At 42.1% G+C, this 15191-nt stretch overlaps 1 protein-coding gene across 8 annotated transcripts in view; it reads left to right on the top strand.

The window, feature by feature from the left end:
- CTTNBP2 (cortactin binding protein 2) overlaps positions 1–15191 on the top strand; it is a 170082-nt gene that overhangs the window by 20536 nt on the left and 134355 nt on the right. For 4 of the 8 annotated variants that reach the window (XM_042970631.1, XM_042970577.1, XM_042970609.1 and 1 more), the window contains exons 1-2: positions 1636–1805; positions 13672–13779. In XM_042970631.1, the coding sequence (XP_042826565.1) occupies positions 1725–1805; positions 13672–13779 (189 nt within the window). In that variant the 5' untranslated portion in view covers positions 1636–1724. Of the gene's footprint in view, positions 1–1635; positions 1806–2209; positions 2264–12364; positions 12402–13671; positions 13780–15191 lie in introns of those variants that run through there. The other 4 variants (XM_042970600.1, XM_042970591.1, XM_042970583.1 and 1 more) reach the window with 4 other exon arrangements.

Below are 15191 nucleotides of genomic sequence, written 5' to 3'. Positions count from 1 at the left end.
CCTTAACCCCAGGGTTCCAGGTGAAAGTTCTTTCTTGATGTAGACCCCTTCTGGGATGGAACTTTTTTTTTAAATGTTTATTTATTTTTGAGAGAGAGATAGAGAGAGCATGAGTGAGTGGAGGAGGGGCAGTGAGAGAAGAGGACAGAGGATCTGAAGAGGGCTCTGTGCTGCCAGCAGTGAGCCAGATGTGGGGCTTGAACTCACCAACCATGAGATCATGACCTGAGCTGAAGTCAGATGCTTAGCTGAGCCACCCAGGAGCCCCTGGAACTTTTAACAATTATATTGATCCATCCTTTTCAGGTCCTTTGCAGATGATATTCTCTGCCCTGTTTTGGATCATATTTAGATCTAATGTGGAAAGTGAAGCAATTAAAGTGCCAAAACCTTTCATTAGGAGTCAGCCATTTTAAAAAACGGGCTTTGATCTGTTAACCCTTGGACTGAACATTCCAGTCATTCATCTTCCAAAACTTTAAGTCCAGGATTTGGTTGTGGTTTGAATTTACTTTTTTTTCAGACACAGCTTGAATGCCTCCATTTGATTTTGTGCTTTCAACACATTTTTTTGAGATCTGGTGATTTGGGAAGGCCTGTACCATATGGTCTTGATAAGGTGATAGATTTTCACATCCTGGGGATTGGCAGGAAAGGGTAGGAACTGAATCAGATGTGGGAAGAGAAAATTAAGAGTTTGGGCCTAACTCATCTCATGATATATCTTCTGAGATGTATAATTCCCATAAAAATCAACTTTTAGGAAAAAGTCATGTGTTGTGTGTCTCTGTGTGTGTTGTCCTATCTCACGGGGGTCTCAAATTCTCTTAAAAGTAGAGAGCTTCCTTTTACAAGAATGGCACTTAACATTTCTTGATTAGTCTTTCAGAAATACCCCAGAGTTGGGGACAAAAACAACAAAAACAGGCCCTGCTACACCTTTCTTGAAAAAGAGATTGTATTAGAAAGGAATAGGCCAAGGGGCTGGATGCAACCGAATAAAAGGTGGCAGGACACATTTTGATCTGGGAATTGACGGTTTTTGGAGAACGACGAAAGGCAGTGATAGAATAAAACAAAGCCAGATATGTACACCAGGAGGGTAAAAACGCCCTGATGGCAGTCTTGCAAAAAAACCAAAATCAAAACAACAACAACAACAACAACAACAACAAACATATAAATCCAAGAAAGAAGAAAAGGGTGCCTTCTGTGATTCCTAGCGGTGGCATAAGAGGGGGTTGAGGTGAAGGCTTTTCTTGACTGTATAGAGAATTCAAAATCGAGAGGCCTGACATTTATCCGGTCTGTTCACCGCCGGCTCGGTGGGGACCGTGCCAGGAGAATCACCTACCGGGCTTTTGATTTCACCTCGTCGGGGCTTTGGTTGCCCCTTCTGCGCCTTGGGTCCCCTTTCTGCGCCTCGGGTCCTACCCCGGGCTGGGCGCGCGTGCCCATTTTCCGTACCTCCACGAGCTGACTGCGGGCAGCCGGGCGCGGGGCCGCGGGGCGGGGACCAGGCGGCGGCGGGCGGCGCTCCGGCGCGCAGCGGGTTAAGGCGGCGGGGGCGGTGGCGAGGGGAGGAGGGAGCGCGCCGGCGGCGGCGGCCCGGCTGCGAGCGCCCGCGTCCTCGGACCGCAGCGGGTTAAGCGCCGCCCGTGCGGAGAGGGCTGAACCCGCAGCCGCCGCTCCGAGCTCGCATTCGGATCCGCTAGAGCAGGAAGATGGCGACGGACGGCGCGAGCTGCGAGCCCGATTTTTCCCGCGCCCCGGAGGACGCGGCGGGGGCCACGGCGGAGGCGGCGGTAACCGAGGTCCCCGGGTGGGCGCGGGGAGGGTGTAGACGCGGGCCAGGGCTCCGGCTGCACCGGGCTTGCCCCCCTGGGGCGCTCCGCAAGCCCCGGCTCCCCGGGGTGCCCCCTCCCCACGGTGCTTCACGGCCGGAGCCCGGGTCGAGACGGGTGAGGCGGCTGCCTGGGCTCAGGATCCCTTCTTGTCCTTTTCCTGCCCTGCGGGAAGCAGTCCCAGTCCGCTCGGTTCTCGGGGCTCCCTGCGTGCGTCCTGAGCGACCCCTACGCCCACTCCCTCGGCTGCGGCGGGGTTTGGCCAGGGGCGGGGGCTGGGGTGTGTTTGTAAGCGAACTTGACCCCCATTGTTCGCCTCCCGCTGTGCGCGTGATTGAGGGCTCGTGTCTCGGGGCTGCCTGGCATCTCTCAGCGGACCCCGGAAGGCGGCTAGGGGGAGACGGGTCATCGCCAGGCAGGTGTGGGGATGCCCATTGTGTGTGTGTGTTCCTGTGCCTGAGGCCCCTTGAGAGAGGTTCGGTGCCCGGCTGTGGGCGCTGCTGCCCCCCGCTGCGCGTCGGAGCTTTGGGTTCTAGCTGCCTGCTGCCCCGCCACTTGGTGAGGGGTGGGAAGGTGTCCTCGTTCTTCCCAAGAAGATGTGCAAGGTGGCGGGCAAGGTGGAGATTTAGCACCTAAGTGGCAACACATTGTTCTTCGCTGGGCTCTGGAAGCCGAATGAGCTTCCATCCATCGCCGGCCCCACTTTCGGCCCCGGAATATCCCCGTGCACAGACTGAATGGTGGTTTCCAGCCCGTACCTTGGGGGAGGGCTGGACCCACGTTTCCTGGGTGGAAACGTTTTGGGCGTTGAGAAGCAGCTGCAGGAGCTGCAGGGAGCTGCAAAGAAAGGCAGCCCTTGGGAGCGCCTCCCACCCTTGGCGCGATCCCGCTGCCCTAGCCGGAGATTTCGGGTGGGATAGAGCGAGAGGAGAGCATGGAGGCCCCTCAGTTCTTTCCTAAGCAGAGTCGGTGCACGAGCAGCAGAGGGCAGGGCCAGGTGTGAAAAATCTGGGTTGCTTTAACTTCTTCCCTGTTTGGACGTGGGGTTTTCTGGAGGGAGAGAGAGGTGGAAGAAGCTACTTGAGCTGAGACTGGGGAGGAAAAGAGAAACAGGGAGAGGAGGAAAAACGGAGGAGGAGGGCTCCTGATTTCCACTTGTGAAACTTGCAAGTTTTAATTTGAAACTTTTAGGAAAATTGGTTTTTCATTATTTGCTTGGAAAACGTGAATTTAAGATTTCAAACGAAACCTGCTCTCTTGTGATGCAGTGTATCAGTTACCCTTTGTGAAATACAATAAGGAAGCCAGCTCTTAAGACAACACCAGCCTCTCTGGGAAGTTGAAATGATTGGGTACCTTCTACCCCAGGAGATGCTATGGGGAGAGGAGTAGGAGGGAAAAGAAAGAGGTAGGGGTGTGTGTGTTTGTTTCCCAGGAAGGTTGAATTTGTTTAATCGACTTAGAACAGGCTTCTTTCTGTTAACCCTCAGTATTTATTCACCTGACGATTAAACCAAACACAAACATCTGATTTATGGTCTGTAGCTGTTCTGTAGTTTTATTGGGTTAGATTGCAAACAGAATCTTGGACACCAGACAGATTTTTGTGTTAAGGTCAGTGTTCCCTTTCTGCTGTTTAAAATTTTCAGGAGTCTGATTTTTCGTTGTGGATAGGTGGGGATTTTATAATTTCACCATGTTTAATGGTAATAGCCATGAAAAATCTGTGAAAGTAAAACTTGTTATTTTTATAGAATCCTTTAGAAATGCAATAAGGATGCTTAATCTAATAGTGGTTTGTTGTTTTTTTTTAATAACTTAAGACTTAGTAGTAAAACTCTGATGATGGCTTATTGTAAACTGGGCATTTTACTTTTAATTTAATGAGGTGTGGTCCTCCCAAAGCAGCCACTTGACTTAGACTGATTTTTAAATTAAAGCTAGGTTGAGGAATGAGAATTGTCATTTTAACTGCTTCTTATCTAATGGTTAAAAATCAAAGGCATATTTATGCATTTAGGGTTCATGGCAACTGAGAACTTAAATTTTCTTTTTTTCATTTTGGGGAACTTTTTTTTCATTTTAGAGATTTATTTCATTTCAAATTAGTTTACATATTATGCATTTTTATATGTACATTTGGCAGTCATGAGCCAATGGAGACTCCAAAGCAGTAGGCTATTTTTGAAAGTGAGTGTTTTCACTAAGTTTTGACTATTTAGATTGTTGCTTAGAGACAAGTTTAATTTATAGTTTTCAGCTTAATGTGATTTTCAGTGGAGTGTTTTAAATTTAGTTTGTGATCCTTGTTCTTAGCTGTTTAAATCCTGAAAGCATCCCAAGTGTAAAGCTGGGTAACAGCTACATTATTCAATAGGATCATATTAATAGTCTTTGCTGTGAACCATGCGAGAGACCTGGGTTATTTTCAGTGCTTTAGCCAAATGTGATGACTTTTATAGGCTATATTGCTATTTCTACTCTGAAAATAACTCCTAATGGATAAGGCAGTATGGAAAACAGAAATCTTCCTGCTTTTTTATTGTCACCAAAGAATTTAAGAGTGAAAGGAAAATGGAGGTCTTTTTAATGCTATGTTTGGAAAACTGACCAACATTCTTGTCATTCTGGACTTTTCTGGAGCAGCTAATATGCAAAAAGTAGATATAAATTTTTGTTGTCATGGTGATAGTAACAAGAAAAAAACTTGGACAGTGGTTTTATTAAATGCAAAATAGTAATGTTAAACATATTAACAGCTGGTACCATGGAAATTTTTGTTTTCCAGGTGATAGTATTGAATGTAAACGCAAAGAAAGCACTTTCTTAGCCAATTTTGCTAACCTTTCTTTTGAAAAAAATCTATAGTTATATGGCAGCTATAGAAATTGAAAGTTTCATAGCATAATTATTAAGTAGGGAATAATTCAGATTTAACACATTACCGACCACTCACCAAGATGGTGGCATCATGAGTAACATCTTTGCTGCCTTGAAGTAACACATTCCCATGGTGGAAACTGATAAATACCAAGGAATCAAATCAGACATGATGGTGTCATGAAAGGCACAAATAATTTATATTAGGAGTCTGGGGAAGAAGAGTCATGGAGATGATCCCTAGTGGAAGGACCTGGAAACATTCCACAGAAGGATGGCATTTGAGCTGGGTCTTGAGATGGAAGGAGGACTTGGAAGTGGAGACTGCAGGAAGCTGTATGCCATGTGGCTGGTTCTTAGGATTCTTTGAAAGGTGGCTTGGGGTACATGTGAGGGGCTTTCCAACGCGAGCCTACAGGGCTCAACTTAAGTCTCAACAGTGTGCTTTAGAAAGATAGGGTAGAAGTTGAGGAAATAGATTAAAATATTCCCCCACGATTAGAATATAACTGATGCTTTCAACATGCTGCTTTTCACTTTTTCACTTTTTTTCTTTGTAAATGTGTATTTCTGTTTGTGCCTGTTTTTTGACTTTATCGTTGTTGGTATTGTTGTTGTTACATTTCTCGCAGGAGCAGTTTTGTTTAGAGCGAAGCATTTGTCTTCTCTGTGATTGAATCCATGCCTCAGCCTGATTGCCAGTTGGTTCTATTCTCTTGTGTTTCATGTAACTTTATGAGGTGAGAAAATGTTTCACAGACTGAGTACTTACTCAGCCATTTACAAATATCTGCTGTTGATCTTATGGACAGCAAGGCTGTGGCTAGGACAAGCAGCCTCCTTCAAGAAAAGCTGTATGGATTTTGTTTCTAAAAGAAAGCAAAGGTTAAGCACTGTGCCGGGCACATACTTGGTAGGTGTTCACTAATCTTTACTGAAGAAAGAAAATGAACACTCAACAGGAAGCTGTGTTATAATACTTAATTTTGATTGGCTAATTAGGAAGTTTACTTTGTGTGTTACTGGATGTCATGAAACTATTGGTCTGAGATTTGTAGTAATTAACATTATAGATGTTTCAGAGCTTTTCTTGTTTCTGAAAGATGACCCTGATTCTCTGAGTTTTTTTTGTTGTTGTTCTTTCTGATTTTTATTTGTATATTGTCTCTTTCCAAACTGCTTTTCTCAGTGACATTTCAGATATTTCACAGGTATATATTTTTTTTAATTTAATATCCAACACTGTTAGTTTTCCCTTTAGATTCTGTCTTCAGAATAATGGTTGAGATGGTAACTGCATCCCTCCCACCCTGAATTCTTTCTATAATAGAGTCAAGGTCAAATCACCCACTGGGGTTTTGGAGGGAACTGGTGATTGAGGGAGGTCAAGGCAGAAATGGAAGGAAGTTTGGAAACAGGAAAAGGGGAATAAAGGGAAGATTGGGCAGGAAGACAGGTAAGGCTTTGGAATAGTCTGCAAATGCCCAGAAATCTGGGACTAGAATTCAACTGTAAATGTGCCTGGGAAAGATGGAATAGTTTCTCTTCTTTCTGCCCCCATATACTTTGCCACCTAAGCACATCTGCATGTTGCTTTAGAAAAGACTTTATTTATTTTTTTTAATGTTTATTTTTGAGGTGGGGGGGGAGAGAGAGAAAGGGAGACACGGAATCTGAGCTGTCAACACAGAGCCCGATGTGGGTCTCGAACTCATGCAAGATCATGACGTGATACAAAATAGGATGCTTAACTGACAGAGCCACCCAAACACCCCTATTTGTTTATTAAAAAAAATAATTTTTTTAATGTTTGTTTATTTTTGAGAGAAAGAGTGCGTGCATGCAAGTGGGGGAGGAGCAGAGAGAGAGGGAGACACAAAATGTGAAGCAGGCTCCAGGCTGTGAGCTGTCAGCACAGAGCTTGACGTGGGCTGGGACCCACAGACTTCGAGATCATGATCTGAGCCGAAGTTGGATGCTTAATGGACTGAGCCACCCAAGTGCCCCTATTTATTTTTTAAATTTATTTTGAGAGAGAGAGAATGAGAGCGAGAGCAGGGGAGAGGGAGAGAGAGGGGGAGTGAGAGAATCCCAAGCAGTCTCCACACTGTCAGCACAGAGCCCAAGGCGAGGTTCAATCTCATGAACTGAACCCTGAGATCATGATCTGAGCTGCAATCAAGAGTGGGATGCTAATTGACTAATAAACCACCCAGGTTCCCCTAGATAGGACTTTATTTGAATGTATTCAATTGTTCTCTATTGGCACTCCTTTGCCAGATTTGTTATAACATGAAAAAGGAAGCTTGTCTTTTTTCTTAGATGTCAGGTAAAGAAAAAAAAAATGGAGAACAAGTACAAGAAAGGTGATAATGACATTAAAGTCAAAGAATTTTTAAAAAATTGTTAATCTTTTTTAAGTAACTTGTACAAAAATAAATCATATTAATGCTGTGTACAATATGATGCAATATGCAATGTAGAATATACATGATTTGGTTTTGACATTTTTGTATTTCATTGAAGAGGCAAAAAGATGATTCCAAAGGCCTGTGTTCTTCCACAGAAGGGCTCTGTAACTGTAAGAATGTCATTTAGCAGTCTGTGTCTCAGCCTCTTCATTTGAAAATCAGCATGCTGCCATTTGCCACCTACAGATAATCAAGATGATATTCTTCAATGCCTTATCAGCTTCTTAAGGGACAGTTATTGGATCTGGATGCTAGTTCGCATGTGGAGAAGTGCTATGTAGGGCTGATGGAACATTGAAAAGCTGAGTTAGAATGGAAATAGACACTTGTTTTATCTGAGATGTGGTTGGTTCCTTCCTTCCTTCCTTCCTTCCTTCCTTCCTTCCCCCCAAAGAGGAAATGGAGACTGAGAGATCTGAAAGGAGGGAAAGGGAGATGGCTACGCTTAATTATTAGAGGTTGTCACCCCTGACCAAGCCACTTTTCTGCTTTTCATTCCAGTTTTCTTCTACTTAAAATTGGTTATATCCATTGCCAGGTTTCCTTCCTGTCATTCTATTTACTTGTCAGTTTTACCTCCTTCCAGTATACTCAGATGTTTGTCTTGCAGGAAAGACCTCAGGCAGTGTGGTTGATTTGAGGTGCAAGGCCATGGAGAGGGGCGCCTGGGTGGCTCAGTCGGTTGAGCGTCCGACTTCAGCTCAGGTCACGATCTCGCGGTCCGTGAGTTCGAGCCCCGCGTCAGGCTCTGGGCTGATGGCTCAGAGCCTGGAGCCCGCTTCCGATTCTGTGTCTCCCTCTCTCTCTGCCCCTCCCCCGTTCATGCTCTGTCTCTCTCTGTCTCAAAAATAAATAAAACGTTAAAAAAAAAAATTTTAAAGCCACGCAGCCAAGTTGCCCTAGTTTAGATTACTCTAATTGATTTTTGAAACAATGAAAACGATTGACCAGTTAGATTGACCAGTTACTTAGTTGGCCTTAGAGTAGGCCATAACATTGTATCTTATTATTTACACGTGATTTACCTGCTTTGTGTTTGTATACTGAGTGAAATAGGCATTTTCTACCAAAAGTGGGTGGGCATACACGTTAGGTAACGTCATGTGAGATGCAATATATTCTTGCTGTTTTGACATTTCTAGTAGGGGTGAGAAAATAGAGCATCAAGATAGATGAGTAAGTTTAATATGAGGAAATGCATGAGGCAGGATGCGATTACTTGACTGGTGAAGTTATAGTGCAGACTGTAAGACTGTAGGGAAGGAGAGATTTCTGGAGTCTGTAGAGTCTGTAAAGACCTATGGAAGTGGGATTTGAGCTAGGTCCTCAAGAAAGATAGGATTCCGATGAATTAGAAGACAAAGGATTGGGAAAAACAAAATTAAAGGTATGCAAACTTTATCAGTAACATTCTTTCCTCCCTATAGAGGGAAACCAGGAGAAATAATCTCAAAGCAAGATGTAATGTCAGAGACTTGAAATAATTTTAGAGCAGGAAAATGTACTTCTCATCATGAAAATCCATATAATTAGCTGAATTCACATTTAATATTGTAAATGTTCTGTGTACCTGGAAAAAGTTGGATTTTTTTCATGTAACTGATCTAGTCTTCAGATTTTTATTTTCTCCTTGAAATTTCAATATGAATTTCATTGTTTCCCCCTTATTTATGCCTCTTATTCATCCCCAACCCATAAATCTTGCTTACATAAAAAGTTCTAAATGCACCTTATTAATTAATTAGCATTCTGTATTAGACTGGGAAGGAAATTACAATTACATTGTAACTTCAGAGCAAAGTGGAAAAATCAGTTGACCTCAAATTTTTCTCAAAGTCTTCGTGGAATGACCTAAAAATTTCCTCAGTGTAGTAATCCAGTTACCCTGATGGTCTGTCAAATCAGGACATTTGGAACCTGGGGGAGACTCTAGAGATCACTTAATACAACATTCTTATTTTACCACTGAGAAAACAGATCCAAACAGATGAAATTAAGTCCTTCTAACCCATTGGCTTTCTGAGATATCTCACCTCCTTCCCATGTGGTAAATTCATTGATCCACATGTAGGGTAGGTGGCCCACTAGATTTGAAACTGGAGAAGATGCTCTTGATGTTTGTGGGAAGTGCCAGAGAACATGGCTGGTTTTGTGTTTGGTCACTAGATATTCACCATAACTGGTAAGTTTGGGCAAAGATCTGAAGGGCACATTAAGCCACTGTTGCCTAAAGTCTCTTTTAAATGCTTTTTGGCAACCATCAATGTTCTGACTCCGTTAATTCTGAAAGGATATGGATAAGGATCTCCTGGCCCTAATTGGCTATGACTGTTGAAATTCCCTACATAAACCCCAGTATTTTAGAGGTGAGGGTGTGGAGTGGTACTGAGGGAAACTGGTATTGGCCTATGTTCAGTTCTGGCAATTGAAGAAGACTTTACTCAGCCAGGTTCTATTTTGTCTACTCCCTCCCACTCTCTCTCAGCCTGTATAAGAAAATCTGGAAGAACGCCCTCCCCACGCCCACCCCAGACCTTGTTGAATACTGCTGTGTTGAACAGTAAGAGTTTGGGGTTTTGTCTTCTCTTTCAGCTTATGTATTTATGTCCCAAAGAAGGCCCTCTCTTTGTTCGATGACCAGACTTTGGATTAGTTGAAGCTGCCTATGCCAGATTTTTAAAACTAGGTGTTAAGAAGCACTTTTCCTGGAGTCCTTTTCCTGGCAAACATCAAACATGACAGACAGGGGTGGCCTGTAGAATTGAAATCTAGCTGTTTTTTTTTTTTTTTCTTCTTTCTTTCTTTTGAATGCCTTGCTATCACTTAAAAATGAGATCTGGATTTTTCTTTAATTAGGAAAGCAAGTACAGTAATAAAAAAGCTTAGTGTGTGAACATGTCTGCTGTGATTTTTTTTTTTTTTTTTGGTGGGAGAGTGGGGCTGTCATGTTTTCATGGATTCCCTGATAGAGATTCTAATTTTTTTATGTAAGTCGTGGCATTTATGTCTACTCTGACTTCTATCTTTTTTTGGAAAATTAGGTTATCAAGTTAGTTTGTCTTTTAAAATATAAAATCTATCAAAAAAATGGGAAGCTTGGAGGTGTTCCTGTATCTCCAAACTTATCCAGTTGTACCTATATATGTACAGCATTTTGTATGTCAATCATGGCTCAAAGTGGTTTAAGAAATAAAAGATTCAGAATAATTATTTTGTTCTTAAGCCAAAAAACATTAACAATTTTTCTATATCTAATTACTATGGTACCACACATGCATCAAGTCCGGTAGATGCTACTTCATGTGTAACTTAACAGACTTCTTTCTTAGGATTTTTGCTTTGGGGCTTCTTAAATTTCTAACAGTACTAAGGTGCTTTGAATTTATTTGTAAAATAAAGGACTTCTAATATGATTTCATATACTTTTTTTTTTATTATGCTGTTATACCAGAATAGTGGATGAAAATGTTAAGCCCTGGAGAATGACGATTTGAAAATATTATTAGAATATTCTTGAAGGCCAGGAAGTAATAGCATCTTTAGTGAGGACCCAAGGGTGAGAGGTATGGGGAGAGAGTAGCAGGCAGGCAGACAAACTATGTATTTAAAATAGTGCATCACTTAATACATTGTGATGGGAAACAGATTTTTTTGTTTTTAACATTCTGTGTAACCTAATCAATGGTTTAGCAAGAACTCTCATGGCAGTGATTTTTTACCTTAACAAATTTCCCTTTTAATTGATGGTGACATATTAAAAAAACAGAAGTGTTGGTTGCAGGTCACATGTAATATTGATGATGATGGAACCAGAGCAAGCTCTCCTGACTCTAATATGAATCAGAATCTTGGCAATGTCTTTCATAATTTATTAGTATTTAAAGTGGAGTGCTTTGCTTGTGAAGCTTCAGGGAAACAAGGACAATAAAATATACAATTAATTAAAACCTTTAGAACAACCAGCAGAAGCATTAATAAAACATTACCCTCTAAAGCACATAAGAATTGCAGCTCACCCTTCCATCTCAGTGGGAAAAGAGTCTTTCATCATAGTCAATAAATTGAGTTTATCGGACTTAGGCTGGTTGATTTTCAAAGCAATGGGGTTGTTGCCAACAGCCTACTCCTCTCTACCTAAAATATCTGGGTGCCCTCAGCCTGGATAGTAACAATTACCACTTTTATTTAGCACTTACTCTGTTTATGTGTTCTTGTTTCATGCTCACAAGAACGTCATAGGGTAGATGTTAGGATTTCTATTCCGTAGATGAGAAAAGAGATCAGGTAAGATACAGAAATGCCTCACCAAGTGTGGTCCATGGACCGGCAGCAATGGGAACTTGTTACAAAGGCACATTCAAGGCCCTGCTGCAGACCTGTATCAGTCTGTTAACAAGGTCTCCAGGTGATTCTTAGGCACGCTTGCCTTTGAGAACAACTGTGTTTTAAGACCTATGTGACGCCACATGTAGTGGGAGCAGAAATTGAGCCCTAGTATATTAGATTTTACCGTTGACAGGGAATGTCTCTTAAGCTAACTTTCTAAGCAAGGGCATCCTAGAAATAACACATCCTTTAGGCTTACTGTAGTCTTCTTTTCTCTTCTTCCATCCTGAGCCCCTGCCTTTCCAAATAACTGCTCTAATATATGTGCAAAAAGAAACCATTTTAAGAGAAAGGCCCTTTTAAAATCTTTCTTTGGACAACCAGCTAGCTCTGGTCTCTTTAACCTTTATACTATTATTATCTCCTTCTAGAAGGTTTCTTTGAAACTGAGAAGTAGCCAGTTCTGGTTATGCCTGTTCGAAAGCCCGTGGAATCATTTATGGGCTTCCCATGTTTACTTCTGTGTCATCACAAGGATAATGAGCGTGTTAAACTGGTTCCTATTAGTTGGTTGATAGAATGGCACTATTTTTCATCTTTAGAGTGTTGTCACTGTGCTGGTAAAGTATGCAGACGGGCACTTAGTTGTAGTTTTGTCATTTCCTGGTTGAATGATCTAACTTCTCTGACTTGTGGTTTTCTTAACTGAAAAATAGAGATGCTATCTTACAGATTAGATTTGGTTTTTTGAGAATACTTTGGAAACCTTTGGGTTCTGTGCAAATGTGAAATAATGTTCTGGAATGTTCTGAAGAATGGCTTCTGAGGTTGGGTATTCTGAGGCATTTGGGGATGAACATATGTTCCCCTCCCTCTGATGGTGAGTGGGTTTATCAAATGAGTCCCTGCACAGAAGGGCGCAGTGGACTGTGTGTAGAGGAGCTCAGGCTGTGGATTTGCCCAGGCTGGGCTGTGAGCACGCTAGTTGATCCTAAGGCGGCTGCCCTAAGACCTGCCCATGAAACTTGTTGTGAGGAAAGGGGGCAGAGTTGGAGACAAAAGCATTGGGCATCTGTGGTATAGTAATGGGATTTTAAGAGGTGAGATTGGATGCAGTTACCAGGGAAGGAATGGAGAAGAGACTGTGGAGCTGAAAGGGTGATGGGTGAGGATGTGTCCCCTGGGCCGTGGTGCTGTTACCTTGTGGTGTAGCTGAATCTGTGGAAGGCTCACGTACTCCAGCCCCAGCCTGCCTTTGGAATGGCAAAAAGCTACAAGGTATTGCTTAACAAAGCGTTTGGTATTCATACAGCAGGTTCCAGACTCATCTGACCACAGACCCAGTTGACTAAATGTGGGTGGTAGACCAGGCCTCTTCAAAGTACATATGCCTGCCCTGTGTGTGTCTGTAGGTGTTTGGTAGGGAGAGTGGGGTAGCAAAGCCAAGAGCATATTCCTTCTAAAGGGGCTGCTGCAGATTATTGCTCTGTGGGAATGTGGGTCCAGGGTTAACTGATCATCTGAATTTTGAAGAGAAGCCAGAGATCTGGATTTTTTGGTGACATCCTCAGGTTTTCGTTTGTTTGTTTGTTTGTTTAGTGCTGGCTGAGTTAAAAACAAAACCCTTTGTGGCCCAAGTTACACACATCTGTAGGCCAGATTTGGCTGTAGGCTGCCAGATGGTTACCTCTGCTGCGGAGTGTTCTATAAACATGACCTGTTATTATTGGATGTCCCGGAATTTATAATAACCTCCCAGGAGCCTTTACATTGGGGCCCTTCTAGGAATACATTCTCGTGCTTTCTTTGCTACCCCTGCAACTTCTCCTGGACATACACCAGGCCTGTTTTAATAGAAACTCCAGAGACTTTCAGTTGGTGTTACAGTTTGAAGAGATTTTGAATCCAGGTATTCAGGCAGGCTGGGACAATAGATTTCCTTCATGAAGAGATTTGGGCCAGTGGCCTTACAGTTTTTACCTTTCCTCCTAAAAGGCCCGAGCATAGATGATCTGCTACTGAACAGGGCCCCTTGTGCTTCTGGGATTTGCTGAGCCTCTGCGATAAAAACAGTCCATTGCAAACCTTTAAGATGTGTGTATTGTCCTATTAATAGTTTTTTCATTGCTTTTTAAATATTTGTGTTACAGAAAAAAGAGTTTGATGTGGACACCCTCAGTAAATCAGAGCTTCGGATGCTTCTCAGCGTGATGGAGGGGGAGCTGGAGGCCAGAGACCTGGTCATCGAGGCCCTGCGGGTAAGAAGCTCCTAGGGCCAAGTCCCGTTGTTCTATCCTTTTCTTTTCTCAAAGGGCCAGTGGCAAAGCTGCTTCTTCCAGGTTTTGAATCCTGTAGATTTAAAATGTTTCATCTGGTTAAATATGCCCCTCAACCTAAATGCCAACCCCATAATCTTTATAAATCCAAACAATGAAGTCGGATAGTCATTCTAATGGTGGGGACTGAAACTATACTGTTTAGTATGGGGAAGTTGAGACCTAAGCTGTATTGTTTCCTGTGGTTATTTGGTGGTAAGTTTTCAGAAAATTGGAAATTTGATATCTTACGTGTATGTGAGGTGAGGAGGAAAAATTGTGAGAGTCATTTACAAAAGATATTGCTGTTAATTGAGATTTTCCTTTCTTTGTAAATTATAAGTGATTTATTTTCAGAAACTCATGAGTTAAAACTAATATATATCCCTTAAAAACTACATATACCTTCAAATAGTTTTATTGTTCATCTGATCTAGTAATTTCGAAATTTTCAAAACTCATGAAGAGTTATCTTCTGATATGTTACTTAAATACCTCAATAACATTTTGTTGCTTTATAAATAAATGTTAAACTTTCTTGATGGACAATTTTATAATTGGTTGTTCTTTATCTTATACTTGTTTTGGTATGTTAGTCAAACCTAATTTTTAAATTTTTATTCTTTTTTCTTTCATATTGAATACTAAGTATGTAATCAGGTGTTTCCTGGCTCTTGGTCATTTGGCCAGGATGGCTATATTTATTATACATGAAGTATGGGTTGGTTTTTTTTTTTTTTTCACCAAGGAGTATGTCCTCCAGCTTTGTCTTAGGGGTTATTTTAACATATGGAAGTCTATGGAAAGTTGAATTGTTGCCCCCCTATGGGCATTAATATAGTGGGGTAAAGAAGTAATAATGGTGGATGGTCAGATATAGTGAAGGTGGGAGTGTTAAGGATCCAGGTGTGTGGGGAAGGGGTGACTACAGTTTATTTTCACAAACTGGAAACCAGTACAGTGAGGATCATCATTATCCCTCAGTCTGATGACAGAGAATGATTGTCCCAGAAAAAATGGGAGTATATTTATACCATCTGCAAGCCAGTAATGAGTTGAAGGTGTTGCTTTTTGAATGACAAGCTTTGCTAAGTAGACTTGTGTGCAGCGTGGCTGTGAGAGGTATTCATCCTGTTCCACGTTGGAAACATTTGCATTGCTTGCCAATGTATATTTTCTTTATAAATTAACTTCGTGGGAGAAATGCTAAGAAATGCTAAGGCAGCACATCGCTAACATGTATTACATTCAGCCCAAGGAGAGAACAAAGGTTACCTGTGAGGCCACTAGTGTAGTCTTTTGGACCAAATACATAGGAAGGCTCCAGTTCTACCTTAGGTATTTTTCTGTCGCTC

Source organism: Panthera tigris, chromosome A2 (genome assembly GCF_018350195.1).
Source record: "Panthera tigris isolate Pti1 chromosome A2, P.tigris_Pti1_mat1.1, whole genome shotgun sequence".
NCBI lineage: Eukaryota > Metazoa > Chordata > Mammalia > Carnivora > Felidae > Panthera > Panthera tigris.
The sequence above is the reverse complement of the archived record's forward strand: the minus strand, read 5'-3'. Positions and strand labels throughout refer to the sequence as shown.